The sequence below is a fragment of the Mus caroli genome, chromosome 6 (assembly GCF_900094665.2).
Source record: "Mus caroli chromosome 6, CAROLI_EIJ_v1.1, whole genome shotgun sequence".
Taxonomy (NCBI): domain Eukaryota; kingdom Metazoa; phylum Chordata; class Mammalia; order Rodentia; family Muridae; genus Mus; species Mus caroli.
The window spans coordinates 55919976-55940920 of record NC_034575.1 but is presented as its reverse complement, the minus strand read 5'-3'; the positions used below and the strand labels follow the sequence as shown (position 1 = coordinate 55940920).

Below are 20945 nucleotides of genomic sequence, written 5' to 3'. Positions count from 1 at the left end.
AGTACAAATGTATCTCTATAGCCCCACGTGACTTTAGAATCTAAGGCTTCTCACAACACACTGTTCTGTGAATGACAGTGTTTTCACTTGAAGCTAAGGTACCATTAAGCAGTCATTGTTAAGGGTTATTTGAAGCATTTAATCTATATCCATGGGTCGGTAAGTAGATAGGTATACAGTAGGGAGATAGCTAGGTAAGGTAGCAGTGTTAAATAATGGAGATTAAATACACTGATGTAAAAACATGCAATTGTGCAAAAATGAGCAGCGTGATCCATAAAATTACAAACCTACCTGGGGATCCTTGAGCTCCATGGTATACACAGTCCACTCCTCATGTATAGCTACATTTTATATTGTAAGATAGCTGACATGCATGCCACATGTACAAGCTCAGACCAAAAATGCCACCTGCACAGCCCAGCACAAATCCTTGGCCTACAAGCAAGCTCAGCACTTGTTCTAAGAAGATGTTCAAGTCTCAAGTGGGGATTTTGCAGGGACTCCGCCAGCTCCTACACCTTGTTCACCCTGAGAGATAAGACCCCGAGTGAAGCCACTAAAGGCCCTAAGGTGTCAATAACATAAGGCTGCCAAGTAGTCACGGAGTATGGCTTCTAAGGTGTCCTCACACTCAGCATTCCAATCCCTGCTTTAAAACAGAAATGACACAACTTCCCCCAAAATGGGGTAGGGCTGCTGTCTGGCAAGCCCTGTCCCACCCCATGAGACTCTCAGGCGAACACTTAGCCTCTCTGATTGGCAACATCAAGTACGGAAACCACTTTTCCATTTACCCTGTGTTCATTCTGCAAGAGATTTGAGTATGCCAAGCCCACAGAGCGTTTCTCATTATCTGCAGATGGATGTGTGGACTCACCAGACTGTTCATTTTGGAAGAGGAGGACCCCGTTCTGTGCTTTCTCAAGCTGCTGGCTTCCACATGCCCATCCTTCGGCTTTAAGACCATTCTGCCACTCCCCGCTGTCCCTTCAGACGAAGACCGCAGCCGCCGCTCTATATATCTTCCTTCGCGGTATGGACTGAGGCTACTGGCAAGAACTTTTGCAAGACAGATAAAGAAAAATGAATATCGATGCTAAATGGAATTTTTAATCAATATAGCATTTTAAGATAATGAAAAACCCTAGAATGATTCAAAGGGTCTCGACCTCAGAAAAAGTTCTGCGTTTGTAGTAATAATTTGTTTATTCTCTTTTGAAGATTCACAGCCGTCACAGAAGCAAATCTGTGGACCATCCCTCAGGCATCTGAGGCCGGAGCAGTGCTGTTGTTTCCAGGCCAGCATTGACTTCATGAACAGTTAGGGTTAGCCTGGGCTACCAAGTAGCAGTTTGTTACAAAAGTATCAATCAAAAGTGCTATATCAGATATGCTCAAAACAAATGTGTGTATTTAGACTACAAAATGTGTTGTGTTCTAAAGGGACTTGCGATTTTTGATATGTCATTTGATTTATCTTTAATTTTATTTGATATTTTGATATTTTAGATCATTCATATAATATAGTATAACTATTAAGAATCTGAAATTTGTATCAAGATAGCATCCACCTGCTGTGCTACACATTAGCTTGTTTTTAGATCTGCAAATCTGAAACACAGGGAGCCAAACAGTTCCCACCCAGCCCCCTGGTCATCTGCCTCTATGACTGAGGGTGTGTATCCTCCCTGAGCCCCAGTCCTCTTGCTTAAGAAAGAGTTAACAACTATAAGAGCAGGTGAAATCATTTTAATTAATGTTTATAAACAGCAGACACTATCTCTGGATACATAAGCATCTTTTTCAGCATTTAGAAAGTTACTACATTAGCAGTGCTAATAACAGAGAAAAATAGTAAATTATAGCACACAAAATAGTCAAAAGAGTGGGGACATAATCAACAATTGTCTTGAGTATTTTCTGGAACCAAAGTGAAATAATTCACACACACTCAAACAAACTCACATGCACACACATAAATACAGTCAGTCCTATACACACACTCATATTACAGTCAAAGTGAAGGCATTTAAAACTACATAGCTTGTTAGTGTTGAGGTGGACTTTAACCTTGGCAGGCTTTCTAACGCCACTTATTTTCATAGCCTGCAATCCCTCTGAATTGCCATATAGAAATTATTTGTACTGAAACGTGGATTCTAGCTAATAGAGTTTTGTTGACAGAGGAAGCAGAATTTCATGTTCACACATTTCCTTCCTGAAGATTTTGACTGGTATGCTTTTATTTCATTAGCTAGAAAGCACCAATGCTTCTTCAGTCACATTCCAAGTGGAGTTTCTTTCCTTCCACCTCCTTTTCAGGTCAGAATAGCAGAAATAATACAGCTAAGAAAAATGGGTAACAAAAACTTACATTTTCATTATAGCTGAGGGAAGTTTAAAACCAAAGCAAAGATTTAACAGAAATTATAAATACAAAGGAAACGTGCCTTTCACTCACGATATGGAGTAAAAATAATTGTTCAAATAAAATGAAGATTAATGTACATAATTTTTGCACGAGGAAAATCCGCATACCTTTGGCAGCACTCGCTTCATATCCGTAAGACGTTTTGTTAAAAACATGATGATCCCCAGAGGAAGGGATTACCCTTGAATCCGAGACAGGGTGGACCCCTTTAAAGCGTTCAGCCAATGCCTTGTGCTGGTCGTAGGAGCCCAGTGTCCTGGGTGAGCCTGTCCTCAGCGCTGGTTCACCAGCATATGCCAAGGGGCTCTCTCCTCTTTGATGATGGGCTGGTAAATGGGTTTCTGGATCACTCCCATTCCTAACAGAGGGCTCAGTGCTTTGTAGTAACACTTCCCTCCGGTTACCAGCAGGGGTCTCTGGTGAAGAATGCAGTTCAGTGCTGCACCGACCTTCTAGCCTGTACCTCCCTGGAGACATCATCACACAGGGCGCAGTCCCCACAAATTCCATCTTTGTCTTTGTGACAGCAGTAAGACTGGAAGTGGGCTGAGAGGTAGCATCATTGTGGCCAAAGTTGTCACAGTGTGATGCCGTGCTTCCACTTTTAGGAAAGGCATCTGCCTCAGACAAAGAATCTTCAGTCAAGGCCAAAAATTCTGAAGGGGTCTGAGCTGTGGTCAGGTCAGCAGAAAGCAGAGGCGACTGTAAGGAACTTCCTGCGCGCTCTGTTACATCCACAGAGCAAGATGGGGAAGGTCTCCCTAAGGCGGCTTCCTGCTCTTGGTATTGTGCAATTGCCAGCGAGAATTCAGGCTGCTGTATCAATGATGTGGATTGGCTCTGAGGAACCGACTTACAAAACTTATAGTGAGATGAGAAGGATTTGGGGAGTAGCTTCTTGGTTGACTGTTTAATCGAACGGCGACTTTGTTCTTCTGTGAATCCAGAATCGTCCCCTTCACTTCTGCCAGAACTTAGACAATTTATAAAGACATTCTTATTAGTTGAAGGCTCCTTTCCCCTTTCAAAATCTTCCGTCAAAGACCTTGTTATCTTCTTACTTCGTGAACTGCTAAAACCCACAGAGTGTCTTCCCCTGGTTTTGACTTGTTCCTCCAAACTTAGTTTCTGCATATTGCTGTGACTGGGTTGAGCACCATTGGAAATACTAAGGTTCTGGTCAGTGGGTTCTGGCTTAGGTTCACTCCCCTTCTTATGGTGGAAGCTGATAGAGGGAGCACGGAATATGCTCCTGCGTTTTCCCGTGCTCCCTGAGCTTGAGTTAGTGCTGGAGGGGGAGGAGCTATGCACACCAGCTGTGTTGCTGGAGGAAGGTGAAGAAGGGAGAGAATCATGTCGTCTGTTAATACTTTTCCTGAATATTGGCAACCGGGAGACCAGGGTACATCGTCTTGATCCTGAGTCCCCCATTGGGACCCCAAGGGTTTCACTGTGGTAGCCAATTTAGCAGCCTGAAAAAGTTAAAACAAAAAAAAGCAAGTCAGTAAAATTCAGTCTTGACCAGGACCCAGTAAAGCAAGATTCAGCTTTTCAAAACAAAGAATGAAATTTTGTTTACACTAAAATAATAGAATGCCAAAGTTCAAGGTTTAAGGAAATAGAAAAATAATTCACAAACATGTATTAAAATCTTACTATGAATTAAAAAATTTGGGATTATTACAAGTATTTAATCTACTAAAAAGTGTGCTAAGTTGGGAAACACAAGGTCATTATAATTAAAAATAGCCATAGGTGTTCTATACAACTTAACAGAAACACAGACCAGAGACAGTGGCAAGCCAGGCACTAAAATATGAACTCATGAAAAAAAAAAAAAAAAAAAACAGTTGGAGAATATGGTGTCCAACACAGGAAGCTTAGGGATTATCAGACTGCTGATAAAAGAAACTCAGTTACCCAGGACATAGGGAAGAGGTACAGACTAGTTAGGTGAGGGAAAAGACACGAGCTGAAAGAAAGACTTGAGGTCATAATCACGAGAGCAACAATAATGAACAAATCAGAAACCCCAAAGGTTATTAAAGTTGGAGCACCTGGTGCTGGTAACCAAGAGTGTGGAGGAGGGGATGGGAAAGTGGTTGCTATACTCCACTAATTTGATGCAAAAGGACTTCTCAGATATGGAATCTTCTTTTATTAAAATTCAAGTTAGTAGTAATGCCACCGGCAGTTTATAGCACAGAAAAGGGTAACCTGCTAATGTCACCAACTAATGAAGCAAAGCAAGACTAAGAATCCGAGCCGTCTCTATGGAGGCTGGCTTGTAGTCAGTAAAGGATACAGGATGCTCTGCATTCCCTGGCATGAGGAGCAGAGAGCTGATGGTATGCTGTCACTGCAGAGAGTATTCCTCAGATGCTCAACCTTACAGCAACATACATATTCAACTCTTCTGCCCTGGTAACGTTGTATACCCCATATAGCATAGTGGCTCTTGTTTAGATAAAAGGTCTCACTTAATTATTGCATATCTGATTGTTTTGTCTTATGGTGTTGGAGCTGAAACCCAGTGAGCTGAGCACAGGCATATAAGCATTCATTCTACCACTGCTGTGTGGCTGAAAGTAGCTATTTTAAGTTATTACGTTGGCTTCCCAATATTGATGGGCTGAAACCTAGATCTGTGTACTAAAAATAATACCATTTTCCACTAAGTATTTTTTAATTCATCCAAATATTTATCACAGCAACAGATATGAAGCTAAAATACTAATAAAGTTGTGTCTTAGTCTTTTTCGTGTGTTCTTAGTTTTTATTAAATACTCCCCATTCTATCCTCTTGCCCATCTCTCAACCCCACAACAACACTGCCAAATCTTCCTCTTTCTACCTTTATGTATGTTCTATTAACCCCTTTCTCCCTAAGTCCCCTTCTCCATAACATGGGATCTTTCTAGCTTCCTGCCTTTTATGGACACTCCATATTAAACATGTGAATCTAAAATTTCAATGCTAAAATCCACATAAGACAGAGAACATGCAGCATTTGTCTCTCCAGTACTGGGTTTTCCTACTTATTTTAATATTGCTCAATTCCATCCATCTTCTTGCAAATCACATGATTCTATTTTTCTTAACAACTGAATGAAACTATTTTGCATATGTATGACATTTTCATGGTGCACAGGCTACTCTCACTGCTGTTGGCTGTCCTCATAACTAGATGATAAAACCCTATCGCTGAAGACAATACACACTTTAGTTGCGGGACCCTGGATCTGATCTAAATAAAAACTTCCTCCCTGGTAATGGGGAAAGCAATCAATGCTCTTACCCAGTTGTAGACTCGAGATGCTGCATACAATACTCGCTAGGCAACATATTCTCACTAGTTCGATAGCAACATGAATGTTACAGGAGAAACTAGACACTTTCTGATTGCATTTCCATCCTGCTACATGGGGGGACAGGGAGAGGGGGGACTCATATCTGTTTCTGTTAATCACATGGCTAAGGAGATCATAGCTAAGGAGATCATGAGCTCTAGAGTGAAACCGATCAGCTTGACTAAATAAGTATCCTATAATTGCTACCAAAATACTATCATCAATTGACAGTTGTGTATCAAAACATTCCTTGACCTTTTTCTTAGCATTTCTTGTTAGAATCAGCACTCAAACTGAAAGAGTAGCTCAACTGTAGGTCTCTTTAGCGAGTATTCAAAAGACTAACATGTGAAAATGTTTTCAGGAAAGTTTCTATACTAAGCATATTTTTCATGCACTTAAATACTGCAAATGCTGATAGCTCTGCCTTGTTTTGATTTGTTAAGAGGAACTCTGTCGTTGAGTAGATAGAAAATCTATTAAAATAGAAGGTTCTTTAACTCCTTATGCCATGCATAAGAACTGTAATCAGTTTCAAGGTTGTTGTGTAGTTGGTGCCCTCAATCAGAGGCCTATCTCTGGGGGTTTGAATGAGCCTGGCCGCAACTCACTCCTATATTTGAGTGCTTGGTCCCTATGTGGTGGAACTGTTTTAAAGGATTAAGTATGGCCTTGTTGGAGGGGGTGTGGCACTGGTGCCACAACTCACTGTGATGCTGATCACAGACTCATTCTTTGAAACTTTTAACCAATTAAAAGCTTTCTTTTAGATAGATAGACAGATAGATAGACAGACAAACAGACAGATAGATAGACAGAGAGATAGGTAGATAAAGAGGTTAATTAACTTTATTTTACATGAAGCTTCGTTTCCTACTGGAAGGGTAAAACTACCTGTAGCTTGTTTTCCCATAGTCTTGAGACTCAGTGGGGCCCGGCTCTTGTCTAAATCTCCAAAGCGACCCCTCTGCTGAATGCCCCTCTCTATACTACTTTTACCTTCTTCCTGCTAATAGCCAAGACTGTATCACTTTGCATAGTTATTCCATCAAATAACAAATACACTAATACCTAGTATTGGATGGATTTTCAAGCAGGTATGCTTGCTCTGAGCACATCAATATTTCAAGCACAAATAAACATTGTGCCACAATTTATCTGAAGCTTAACAGAAGTCTTCCAAATTATGAAAAGTCATGTATCTAAAAATTGTCATTAGACACCTGAGACATATTTATAATATAATATTGAACAAATTGATTAAAACAGGGTCTCATCTCACCACTTTCATTAAGCAAGAGATGTGTTGTAAGACTGACATAGTAATTTCATTTCTCTTAACTAGGCTATTATAATTATAAATGTAGCCTTCTAATTCCTTAATAAAGCTTACATATACTAGAAACATCTTTTCTCCATTACTGTGTTGTATCCTGTGTGTTGGGGGCAGGGCTGAGTGCTGATATGCCCATGCCATATCACACATGGAAGTCAGAGGAGAACCCTGGGGAGCTCATTCCCTCCTCCTACTGGGCATTGCCAGAACTGAACCCAGGTCATCAGGCTTTAACACTGAGACACCTCACAGCTCCTCTTTTCTCAGTTATCATCCAATCTTTCTTAGTCACATGTTATATAAATATGTAGATTGAAGGCCATTGCCTAGGGGCTTCCGCTACCACAAGGATTATCTGCTTTAGATAAAACAAACTTTTTACATACATTAAGAGTACCCCTTCCTGAAGATGCAATTGACAATAAAGACATCTGTGACTGCAAATAAAAGCTCTGTGAATTACCAGTAGCATGAACAAGAACACTAGGAATGATCATTTCATAGAGGCTGGGATGATAACGTGGTAGTTTAGAGAGCTGATTGTTCTTTCAAAGAAAACGGGTCCATTCCCCAGCACCCATGTGGCAGTACAGACCAGCCTGTAACTCCAATTCTAAGGGGTCTCACACACTCTCCTGGCCTCCAGCAGCTTCATGCATGTAGTCTGCATACAGAGAAACAAACACAGATGCAAACAAAAGATAATAAAAATAAATAAGCCTTTAAAAATAAATTATTTCATGGGAACTACTACCACATCAGAAATCCATGGCCTTCCTTTCATTGGGCGCACATTCAGTCTCTAGTGTTTGATGTTGGGCTGTATTCAAGCAAATGTATGGGGCCTGAAACACATAGTGTGAAAGCAAGGGACACCTGCGACCTGCAGTACATAGGCAATAGGAAAACAGTCCCTCTGGGCTCATAAATAACTTGTCCTTCTGAAGATGACCTACTACAAAGAATACTTTCACATTTTATTAAAAACTTCTCCTAAGTTTTATTTCTTATTTGGATTTTAAAACAATATTAAATTATCATTTGAAGATTTTGTGAAGAAAGCAGCAAAACTTGAGTCTTGTCCCAGCCCTATTATTTCTCAGAAGAGTTTTCAGAAAATGACCACAAAAAGACAAAATGACCACTCTCAAGAGAAAGTCTACTCTACTTGGGAAAACACAGGAAAGAAAATTCACAGACACAAATTGTTTATAAGTAACAAGTTTCAACTTTCAATCATGCAGAAATAAATCATATGTAACAATCTCAAGGTACATACTTTGAGGAGGCTTCCCGGCAACTCAGTCTAATGATGCTGAGTCTATAGTACCGGCTGAGTGTCCAGGCCTTAGCTGGAAAGACATCTGCTTTAGGCAGTACCAGCTGTTTACCCAGCAACTTGTACTCTAACTACCATGTCACTTTCCTGTGAATGCACATTAAAGATGCTTTATTTAATCTCTCATGCAAAAGGAAAATAATGGAAGTATTTTGAACATATAATTGTTCCTACAGCACAGACAATGGCTACTCTGCCAGTAGGATCAGGGAAGAGACCAAGGGATCCACTACAAATGGTCTTCAGTCACAGAACGGGAGCAAGATTATGCATCCAGGCATGACAAAATCAGATATCATATCACTGAAAGTAAGCAGTTAATTAATAAAGTATTAAATTCATATGTAATTAGCCACTGTGAACATATTATCTTATTCTGAAGTAAAATAAGAATATAAATATTATTGCTTGTATAAGACACAAGTGCTTCTTAATATGGTTTTGTCACAGGAATAGGTCTATAAGTAAAGTCAGACTGCCCCAATTGGACTTTCATAGAATAACCCTATAGTCAAAGAGAAAGAATAGATCAAAAGTAATATAATAAGACAGTTACAACAAAAAGGGACCAACCTCTTCAAAGCAAGAATTCTGGTAAGACTCTGCGAAGCAGAGAAGGTTCTTATCTGAATTACTGGGATGTGTTTAGATACATATTTAGAAATAGTAAGATTGACACCATCATCATACATGATCACAACTCTTGGTTGTCTTCTAAGACAATAAAAATAGAAGACACAGATCAAAATGAGTTTGCACGGAGACTAGTAAGTTGTGAAACCAACAACAAATTGTGTGTGTGTGTGTGTGTGTGTGTGTACATGTACGTGTATGTGTATGCAAGGTTAAGACATAAACAAGAGCACATTAATGTTTAAACAATGTATAGTTCTTATACATTATTTAAATGTGTGTGACAGCTAACATGTTGGTGCTGTGAGCAGGGGTGACTCTCCTTCAACTTGGGATTTCCCCCAAGTCCTCACCTGGACACAACCAGTTCATAGCTATTTTAGACTTCACATCTGCTTACCTAACCACAGTCACCATAGAAAGTGTGTCGGAAGCTGAGAGACTCAAGTGCCAGTGGGGCTGAGGTTAGTCTGACTGTCCACTGTCACTGAATAAATCATGACGTGAGCAATATGGCAAACATTATTTAACTAATCTCTCACAGAAACAGGCCATACTTTATCTGAATGCTTGGGGACAATAATGTTTATGATTTTGCATTTTGAAATAGATGCATAGATTTAAGGAACGTCATGCATGGCACATAAAGAATAAAGTTAAAATATATCCTTAATTCCACATACATTTTGTATACATAAACTCGGCGTGACTTTCTATTGTACTTTCAGTGTACCTGTGCCAGGTCTGGCATGGCCTTGGTGGGGACAAATTGGCATGGTTCCTGTCCCTAGGAGAGGGCCAGCCAATGTGGACCTCCACAAGTGTTGATGACTGCTGTGGACATAAGACTTGTTTGTATAATAGTGTATATATTTTCACATTCCTGTGAGGAAGGTCTTCTTTGTTCATGACTCCATGATAATCTGAGATAGCATGAGTCCAGGAGGCGAAGGTGTGGCTAATGTCTCAGAAAATGGTAAAAGCTGGGATCTTCAGGACAGCCCTTAAGGCTATGAAAAAGAACTCTAAAAGTATGAGTTAGAAATATGTATAATTTCTCATCTACGCAAAAATAAGGATACAATATAAATTATATAAGGAGCTTTATGAATCTAAAGGGAGAGAGACAGCTGCATTAATGAGCCATCTTGTCGGAAAGATACAAAGGCAGGCAGATTCTAGCTTCAAGGTCAGCCTGGGACAGAACAAGCTTAGGCCCAGGTGTGGTAGAATTGGTAATTTCAGGATGGAGTTCCATTCAGCTAGTTTATCATCTGTGCTTAAGAGAGACAGGTAGATCTCTGAACTCATTTTCAATGTTAAAAGAAAATGTATACTTGTTGTTTTCTAAAAATTAAGGGGCTGGGCATGGGATGCTGACTCATAGGATAATTAAAAAAAAAAAAAGGAAACCTGGAGTAAATAACTGGGTTGATATATAAAATAAAAAGCTGGGGCTTGGTCTGCATCAGATAAGCTAGCAGAAAGATGTAGCAGTTCTTCCTTAGAATTTTTCTCTAGTGAGAGCTGGACCTTGGAATACACAGCTCTAAATGAGATGTCGCCATTAAATCCTTCTCGGGGAACCCTGTTGGAGTGGAGGCAGAAGGACTGTAGGAGCCAGAGGGGACAGAGGATACCTGGATAACAAGATCCTCTAAAACAGTGGTTCTCAAGCTGTGGGCCCTAATCTTTTAGGGTTTGAATGACCTTTCACAAAGTTGGCTAAAACCATCAGAAAACACAGATAGCTCCATTATGATTCATAACAGTAGCAAAATTACAGTTATGAAGTAGAACCAAATAGTTTTATGGTTGGAGGTCACCACAGCATGGGAAACTGTACTAAAGGGTCAAAGGATTGCATCATTAGGAAGGTTGGGGACCTCCACTCTAAAACAACTAACAAAGCTATGAACTCACAGAGACTGAAGCAGCAACACGGTTGTGCATGGTTCTGCACCAGGTCCTCTGCAGACACGCTATAGCCTTCAGTTTTCTGGGACTCCTGAATGTGAGAACAAGTAAGTGCTGACTCTTGTGCCTTCTCTTGGGAGACTTTTATTTTTCTGAAAACCTTTCTTGTCCAATTTCAATATAATTGATTTTGTTTTATCTTGCTCTATTTTATTTTGTAATGTTTTATTGTTATTTCTGAGACACCTGTTGTGTTCTTTTTTTTAATTAGGTATTTTTCCTAATTTACATTTCCAATGCTATCCCCAAAGTCCCCCATACCCTCCCCCCCCCCNCTCCCCTACCCACCCACTCCCACTTTTTGGCCCTGGCGTTCCCCTGTACTGGGGCATATAAAGTTTGCATGTCCAATGGGCCTCTATTTCCAGTGATGGCCAACTAGGCCATCTTTTGATACATATGCAGCTAGAGTCAAGAGCTCCGGGGTACTGGTTAGTTCATAATGTTGTTCCACCTATAGGGTTGCAGATCCCTTTAGCTCCTTGGGTACTTTCTCTAGCTCCTCCATTGGGGGCCCTGTGATCCATCCAATAGCTGACTGTGAGCATCCACTTATGTGTTTGTTAGGCCCCGTCATAGTCTCACAAGAGACAGCTATATCAGGGTCCTTTGAACAAAATCTTGCTAGTGTATGCAATGGTTCTAATGAGAGACTTAAAGGGAGCAGATCCAGGTGGGAGAGGAACTGGGGAGGAACCTGGAGGAGTAGAGGGAAGGAAAACTGTATTCAGATTATATTGTATGAGAAAAGAATCTATGCTTAATAAAAGAGGGGAAGACTGAGGTCACAAGTCACACTGACAGCACCATTTAGAGATTTTTTTTTAATGTGAAACAAAAAGCACTCCACAGCTCAGCATTATGGGAGGACAGGACAATCTGCATAAGGTGCACGCCACAAGATTCAGGGTACGTGCAACAGTGAAACTTCAATCAGTGCTGATGTCCAGCAGCAAAAGAGATTTATTGTAGAAAGTAACAGACAAAGGTTACACAGACTAGTTGAAAATATGAAGTAACATAGAAAAAGTTTTCTGGAACATTGCATTTTATAATCAAGTTCCTAAATGATAGTCTAAATATATTTATGTCAGCCGTATGTTTTAGGAAATACTGTGCCAAATAAATATATTGAACATTCATACATGCATAAAAACATGTGGGAATGTCTGGGAAGATACACTTCTAACCATTCACTATGGTTATGCCTAATATGGACTGTTACTTCAGTTGTTGTCAATGGGGACATCTGCACTATATGTAATAAGATCTTAATAATGGAAATACACTCATAAATTTAATTTGAGGTTAGAGGTACGAGATTAAGAGAGTCTAGAATAGACTCTAATATAGAATAATGTAGTCTAATAAGAGTCAGAATATGGAAGAATATACACATGTTCGTGTAAAATGAATAAAAATTATGCAAAATAAATAAAAACATGTGTGGGGCACAAAAATAGATAACAGTGGTTATTTTTGCAAGGAGCAGGAGAATGGGTGTGGGGAAAGCCTGGGAACTGAGGCAAAACACAAGAAATCCCTGGAGGGTTATACTTTTCAAATGTTAATATTCCAAAGTAAAATATTTTTTTAAAAAATAAAATATGTTAGGAATTTTTAAACCATCCATTACTTTTGAACTATATTTAATTGGAAAATTTTATATTCAGTCTAAAGTTAATCTGTGAGGTTGAAGGTTCTCTGATGGTTACAGTTCAATTTAACTTCCTAATTAAAACTATTTCCTTTATCTTCTGCCATACTGTACTTACTCCAGAATGTCTTCGGTAATCAGAGGGATAAAGTGATTCAGTCCAAGATTCCTGCCAGCTTTGAGGTTTGAAGACCTCCATCTCACTACTATGACCAGACAGTCGCCGGTTATTTGTCACCTGCTGCTCATAAATAGGAGCAATGAGATACTGGGGAAGAAGTAGCTCTGTGGCTCTTCTTCTGTAAGATAAATTGAGATGCTTCAGCTGGTAAAGTCACTTGCTATTCAGATTTTACAACCTAGTTCAAGACACAGGACCTTTGACCTCCATGGGTGCATCAGGGCACACATATGCCCCCAGACACATTCATAACTCACACACCCACGAAATAATAGCAATAAATTGTAGCAATTTAAAAATAAAATGTTATTTTTAATTCAACCTTTAATGGATGATAATCCAACTAGATGCCAACTAACAATATATACCCAAAGTGTACGAGCTTCATCAATATCTAAAACTGCTGTTCACTTAACAATGAAATAACTGCATTTGCTTTACAGTTTACTTCAGAAAAAAAACACTTGCATTTGCACATAGTGATCAGCAGAGGGCACAAAAGCCTGTCTTTTGATTTACAAAAGAATGGTTCTTTTTAAAACTAATATTCAAATAAACCTAATAAAACTAATTTAATGGGCATTTAATTATCAAAAATATCCTAAAATATTTAAATGGTAAAGTATTATGTTAAAATATTATTTTCAATGTAATTTTTCTTTATACAAATGGTGTCTGATAAAACAAAACCTCTGTAAATAAAAGAAATCTTTAACTCTTTAACTAGAAAGTTTAGGAAGAGCTAAAATGCTAAGAAAAAAGACCTTTTAATCTAGAAACATGTGTAGGACTTATGCTGGCCGTGCTCTCTATGCTGTAATTCCAGAATTAGGAAGGCTAAGACAGGAGAACAGATGTGCATTCAAGAACAAACTGGGATACACAGTGAGGCCTAGTCTCAAAAAACTAAAATACAGTTAGAGGTATATAACTTACTCTAAGGAAAAGAATTTTTAATAATTAAATATGACAGAGGGCATTAATTAAGTTGGTGGTGGCTACGTTAAACATGTGTAATCACAGGTGTGTGTGTTTTTTTGTGTAGTCATCACTGTAGGTAGTAGATGATGTGATATGTAACAGAGACTCTCACTGTGTAGTCATGGAAAAACACAAATGTTAGAGGAGTCAAAGTGGAAGTGAGCGATACTGCAGAGGAATGAAAAATGAAATCCTTAACCCTCAGCCCACTCATCCTTGTTGCTTGGGTTGTGAACACTGCTTTTGTGTGGCTATCAAGTGAGTTAACTTCCACTCTGTCATGGGTTGACATGGCAAGCCTGTGCTGTCAGGCTCATTTTAAAATAATTACAGACTCTTTCAACATGTATATCAATTTATCATTATCCACTTTCACCAAAGCCCATGTTTCACAGTGTGCATGGTAAGCACTGTTCTTGGATTGTGTTTCTTCTTATGATTAGAGAATCCGCAGGAACAACTCTGTGGTTGGCTTTGAGTCATGAAAACACATGCACAGAACTTTCCAAGTTTGGGAAGTATCTGTTCATACACACATATATGTCACATACGTGTCTCCATACCGCTTCTTTCTAGCTCAAATACAACTTGTTTTCATCGTGTCTCATGCATATAAGAAGGTGCTCTATAAGTGGTTACTACTAACACTCAAAGGGATGTCTTAGAAAAAAAAAGGTAAGAACAGCAGGAGTTGGCAGAGGGACAGCAGCAGCAGAGAGGCTGTCTCCTGGTAAACTGCAAAACCAGAAGCTTGCCTGTGCATCCATGGGGGAAGCTTGGATCCAACTTGTTACACCGAAATGTCTGGGTGACATTTACCCAGCACACACAAACAGCTTAGTGTTTTGGCAAATGATTTTTTAAAAATGGGGCTACTCTTTTACAGGCAATGGAAGAAAGTAATATTCAGTCTATTCAGCCTGCTCCAGTCAGGGAGGAGCACCAACAAGAAAGGAAACATCCAGATGAGGTGGCCCATGACAGTGATGCACTTTGTACAACCAGAGGAATGAAATCCAAGGTGCCGAGTGTGAAGGTGATGTGAGCATGAGCAGAATGGAAGCAATCTTCTAGAAGAGGCAAAAACAAGTGCAGAATCTCTGGGTAAGCATGCTCTGCCCAAAAACTGAACACAGACCAGGCAGTCTGAAAGTGACAGAAGAAGAATCCTGTGGGACATCAGAAAAAGCCATTCGAGAGCTAAATGAGTCTACCTCTTCATAGAGGAATAGCCAAGCCGCTGGCAAACCATTGCTGTTATTGTTGAAAGAAGATAACAGGGTCTGGCTCAGAGAATCACATAGCAGGATAATGAGCTTGGTTTATTTTGGGGAGACCAGCAACAAGAATGTTGGGGTCAAAACTGGAAGTCCAGCACAGAGAAGAGCCTAAGAAAATCCCCAGGGTTACTTTGTTAGATTGTTTTGTTATTTTGTTGCTGTTGGTTTGTTGTTGCTCTAGCTGGTAAAGAAGTGCTGCTAAAATCAGCATGGCAATAGTGAACTCAAGAAAAATATGAATTAAAAGGCTACTCATTACAGCGCTGTATTAATTGGGAAACACACCACTGCATCCTCACTGCAACATCTGTGTTCTTCAGTCTCCTATGTGGCAGGGTCAGTGGCAACCATGGAAAGTGATGTGCAGCATTTTGTGTCTTCAGTACTGAGATAGGGTGCTTAAACCAAGTAGCTTCTCCACCATTTCTCAGGTTTTATAAACTTTCCATAAGAGCATTAACTAGATTTCATTTTCTAAAAAGAAATACGAAAACTCCAACATCCAGTCACTTACTATGAAGGTAGAAATTTTACACTACTATCAAAAAAGAAGCTAATATGCTGTACTCCTAAATAATAACACTGATAAATAACACTGAGTATCTGCTTTGGCTGACCCAGTTTTCAGAATTTTTATTAATGGAAGAACCATAAGTGGTGTTTTGGATTTCAGCCCAATAGCAGTATTGGCTCTCTTATATGTTGGAACAAATTTCAATGTATAAATGTCTTGTTGGTACTCAATGAAGCTGTTCTAAAATCAAGACAGTCATCCATGCCACTGGAGAACCATTTAGTAATTACAACAGCAGCACATGTTGCTGCAATGACCAGAAGTATGTCTCTCCCATGCTACAGAAAACTTCTCTGTAGTGGTCAAGAAATCAAGTCATAAAGGGAGACCCTGGGTGTCTCCAAAAATATTTGTATGAAATAGAATGTTTGGAAATATTACAAGGTTTTAGTGAGTGAGGATCTGTTCCAAACATACAGAAAATTAAAAGGAAATTTAGTCTTTTTTTTCTTCCACCCAATAAATTTATTACCTAAATGACCAAAGTAATAAGAATAAAACTAAATGTAAATTATAGCGTAGTCTTGACAATATATAATTCAAGGATAGTTCTGAGAAGAAAAAGAAAATGGTACATGGTTTGATCATTTTTTTTTGAGTAATTGATTTCATTTAGTAAGCATTGATTGAAAAGCAGGCGTCCTGTTTGAGGCAGAAGACCAAAGACACCTTTCTCTTTTGTTTGTGTCTTTGTTCACTTGTAATTAGAACACAGAACACAACACCTCTAAAGGACTGGACCTACCTAATGAAGGTCTGCCTAAACCACTGGCTCTCAAAGCACACTCCCTTCCTTGTCCAGCAGCAGGAGTGTCTGAGAAACCACTAGTAATTCTTATGATGTGAATATAAATTTCTCTGAGGCAAAACCGGACATGTCTAAATTTAAGGAAATATATGAAGTGGAAACTTCTCATTTCTGTGGAAAGTTAGTTATGTCAAATGATGTTTTGTTGGGGCACAAGGATAAAAGGAGGTATTGCTAAAGCAGACATATGTAAGACTGTTTTCCTGAAGCAGACACTGGTGAAAGGATGTTTTGATATAGCAAACATATGAAAGGACACTTGATGACAGAGTATAAATATGACCCCACAGACAGTGGGAGATGAGCACTGAGCATTGGTTTGGTTTGCTCTGCCTCACTATTCTTTGCTATCGATATGCATGCATTGGTTCACCTTACACAGCACTGTTGAGCTCAACTTGTGGTAATACCACCATCGAGAGAAACTTGCCCACGAACTGCTCATGAGGTTCTTGAAGCATCTTGCTGTTTCCTCAGCCTCACCTCAGGCCAGTTGGTAAGCTTGGTGGTTTCTTTAGGATTGCACTATAGCTGCCTGTTGTCTTCTTGCTGAAAGCACTAGACTATGCTGAAAGGCTGGTTCAGACCTGGTGTCTACCTGCAGAGGACTGCTCTGCAGCTCCTGAGCCATATTGGGTGCCTGAACTGCTGCTACCCAAGAAGAGTAAGCGCACCCTAAAGAACTATTGCTGAGCAAATCCACTTCCCCCACATCCTAATCTTTTCTCTTCCACCACCTCTGCTGGACTAGAGGAGAAGTTGAAACCTTATTAAAAGTAAGATGCAAAAAGTGTATGCTTACAAATATATCTATATTAAAATCCCATTAACATTAATTAAACTTATAAAATTTCACTTTGCATAAGAAATCAAATATATCTTTAAATGTTATGCTAATTATTTTTTCATGTTAATTTTTACTGATAGATGTTGTATTTATAAGGGAAGCATCTACTAGGGGGATTGAAAAGTTAGGCACACTAAAGAATAGTTTACTGAATCTAATTAATGACTTGGGTAAAATAATAGTCTGTTTTATCTTTTGCCAAACAATATAATTGTAAACCAAAAAATGAGGTGGGCCCAACATGAACATTATATTTTACCTACTAGAATGATTAGTAGTATGCAGTATCACAGATATTCAAAATTATTTAGGAATCTGTTCTTAAACTACATCAATGACGAGAGCATTAAAAGTCATATAACACAGTCAGTCAAGTGTGATTGGTTTCCTTTGAGAAAGATGATGCACTGAGTTTACTTAAGAGATACTATGAGAAGCCGGGCATGGTGGCACACACCTTTAATCCCAGCACTCGGGAGGCAGAGGCAGGCTTATTTCTGAGTTGGAGGCCAGCCTGGTNTCAAAAAACCAAAAAAAAAAAAAAAAAAAAAAAAAAGAAAGAGAGATACTATGAGAAGAACCACATGTTGTCACTTGATAGCAAAACATAATCAGCTTGTTTAGATGGTAGGAAAGAAACAGAAGATATCCAGGGAAAACAGGACCAGGTCACCAGCATCAATCCTGTAGGACAATCATATCCTTCCCTTATATCAAATTGATGTAGCTTCAGGTACTCACTGCAAACTTACACTTCAGTATGGATAGAAAACTCTTACAACTTCATTCAAACCTAACAGTGAAATAAACAAAGTCATGGACCTCAATATAACTCCCTTGAAATAAATGGTCTCAAAACATCGCCATTAATTATGAAATTCCATTAAGAAGTCATAGCCAAGAAGCCAACGAGGACATATTAAACTGGCTTGTTCATTTACAACATGTAGAGGTTTATAACTGACTTCTAGTGATGCTATAATTTCAGTTAAGCTGGAATGTTAGTCATTGTAATCCATATAAATTTCATATTTACTTGTGCACTTAAAGTGTTTCAAAATCACTGACAAGTTAAAATTCATTCATATTCTCAATTATATTATAGAACACCTATGTATTATATGTGTGCCTATAATGTGTGTGAATCTCTACACAGAATTTTAATCTGCTTCCTACAGCAGATATAGCAGTGCTTTTATCCTAAAATAAAAATATTTTATAATATGTGTTAATATAAAACAATGTAAATCTATAAATCAAATATAGCTAAAGTGTTTTCATTGAAGTTGCAACACAAATATTTTCTTTAAAAAGAACTGCTTCCAGAAAGAACTATCCGGAATGTACAATTTGCTTAACTTATTTTATTTATTTATATATAGAAAGCCTGATAATGAGAAAAAATAAAATATGGCTTTTTATATACTTAGCACCATGACATAGCCAAAATACCTACCCTTTCTTTTCTTTAACACAGGGTGCTGCTATGTAGAGCAGACTGGCCTGGAACAAGTAGTGATTTTCCTGTTTCAACCTCCTAAACTCATCTACACATCTTTTCTAGCACACAGGCTCTGGGAGTAAAGCAGAGCCTTGCCTAGGAAGTCTTTGACTTTTATCAACTCTGCAAGTCCTAGGGAAACTTAGGGTGGGTGCCCACAGCTCTTTGTCTATATGATTTCCCAGTGTGGACTGAAATTTTTATAACAAAATATTTAACAACTAAAAAACACTGGAAACACACGTATACAAGCCTAATTGGTATGCAGATGCAATATGCTGATTCAGGAAGTATAAACCAGAAGCCATATGGTTCTTAGTTCCCTAACACTGCAGACAGGCATGTCAATGCTGGATCTGAAAGCAGCACTATTGAAAAAAAAATGCTTTACTCAGTCACTCTGAGTCTGTTTATGAAAATCAGTTAGAAAAAAACATGCAGTGACTTCAATCTATTCGCATGTGTGAGATTTGAAATACAGCCAAAGACACAAGTCAATCTGGGCATCCCCATGGTGACGCAAGTGGGCCGTCTGCACAGGATAACAGGATAAACTCAACATCGTTCAGTTAGAGTTGAAGAAAATGAAGTAACTGTCAATGGAGAAAAAAGTGTTGATGCATCAATACAAGAAAGAAACAGGCCTTTAACAATGTTTGATTTATCCTTTCTGACAAGATAAAGAATACCAGATAAAAGTCAGTTCCGAGAATGGCCCACTCCAAGCTCAGAAAGAGCTTAACTACGTTCGATTATAGCTTCGTGTCTATTTCTCCTAGCAGTGTTAAAGAACAAGGAACGCTGCTGGCGTTTGAACGAAATATGACTGACAAACCAAGTCAGTTCCAGTGAAAGGTATGGAATGTGCAGAAAGTGCTGACGCCAACGCTGCAGTGAACATACTTAGAAAACAAAAAGGAACGGTAGACTTTAAACACTTTTCAAATTGGGATGGAGCATGGTATGCGTTAATCGAAGTTTGACCTGCAATGCTTCTGGCATTTATTTGCCAGGGGCTTTAGTTAAGAGTGAACTCTGGGCACTGCCCTGTGAATGTGTGATTTAAGCCACGGATGGAAGGCTAAGATAACAATCCCTGCTGAAACGTGACTCTGAGCTTGTGCTGGAAGGGTTCCAAGCCTTCTTCAGCCAATGTGGTAAAATTCTTAGATTAATGGCTTGAAGACATTCTTGCTTGTCAGGAGTATGTGGGTTTTCTTATTCTAATTTTTGCCTTGGCAGCAGGACATTGTGGTAATTCATTGCTGCACTTTAAGGACAGTTGGGCATTGGCTCATTATGGTGCATGTAACTGATAGTTCTATTTATGGTCTCTTAATGTCTACTTTTTTTCATTTCTTATTCCAGCCCAATCAACTAAGTTTGATACACATCTCCTTGTAAATAGAGTCTATAAGGGTATTTAGTCATCAATGGGAGAGAGGGAGGGAGAAAGAAACAGAGGGAGGACAGAAAGATGAATCATGGTGTAATTCCATATTTGTTCAAGAAAATATTCTTTATATGAAAAAATTATTCAAGAAAATATTTTCTAAGATGAAAAGATTAATCGCCATGGTTTTGCCAGTGGACTTAGTGGAATGTCTTAATTCCTTTATTCTTTAGGTTCTAGGTATAGAAAATATTTTTAAAAGATAAGCTGCTTTATAATGCTCCACTTACAAACAGGTTTTGAATTTTTTGGCATTGTGTGTAATTCAATAAATAATTCTTAATAGACCCAGAGGATAATGATCCTCCTCTCTGACAAAAAATTTACTTAGGCAAATATCCCTAGATTCATATGAAATATTCTTATAAAGCATGAATTTAAGAGTTATAGATTCTTTACTTGGGTTATTGTGGCAGAAAATATCAAGATTAATTTTCCAATAAGCTATTAATAGCTAACTGGCACTCACAAGCCACATAACAATTAATATTAAAACATCACGTGGTATTCATTATAAGTCTACCTTGATCCAGTAGAATTCAGAGAGTGGGTACTAAAAGTCTTACGGATCACACGGCCCCCAATGGAGGAGCT

The 20945-nt window shown here is 38.8% G+C and overlaps 1 protein-coding gene across 3 annotated transcripts in view; it reads right to left on the bottom strand.

Moving 5' to 3' along the window:
* Ccser1 (coiled-coil serine rich protein 1) overlaps positions 1-20945 on the bottom strand; it is a 1127242-nt gene that overhangs the window by 1000341 nt on the left and 105956 nt on the right. For all 3 annotated transcript variants that reach the window (XM_021165504.2, XM_029478490.1, XM_029478491.1), the window contains exons 2-3: positions 2542-3906; positions 881-1062 (exon numbers count right to left, since the gene is read on the bottom strand). In XM_021165504.2, coding sequence (XP_021021163.1) covers positions 881-1062; positions 2542-3865 — 1506 coding nt within the window. In that variant the 5' untranslated portion in view covers positions 3866-3906. The remainder of the gene's footprint in view (positions 1-880; positions 1063-2541; positions 3907-20945) is intronic.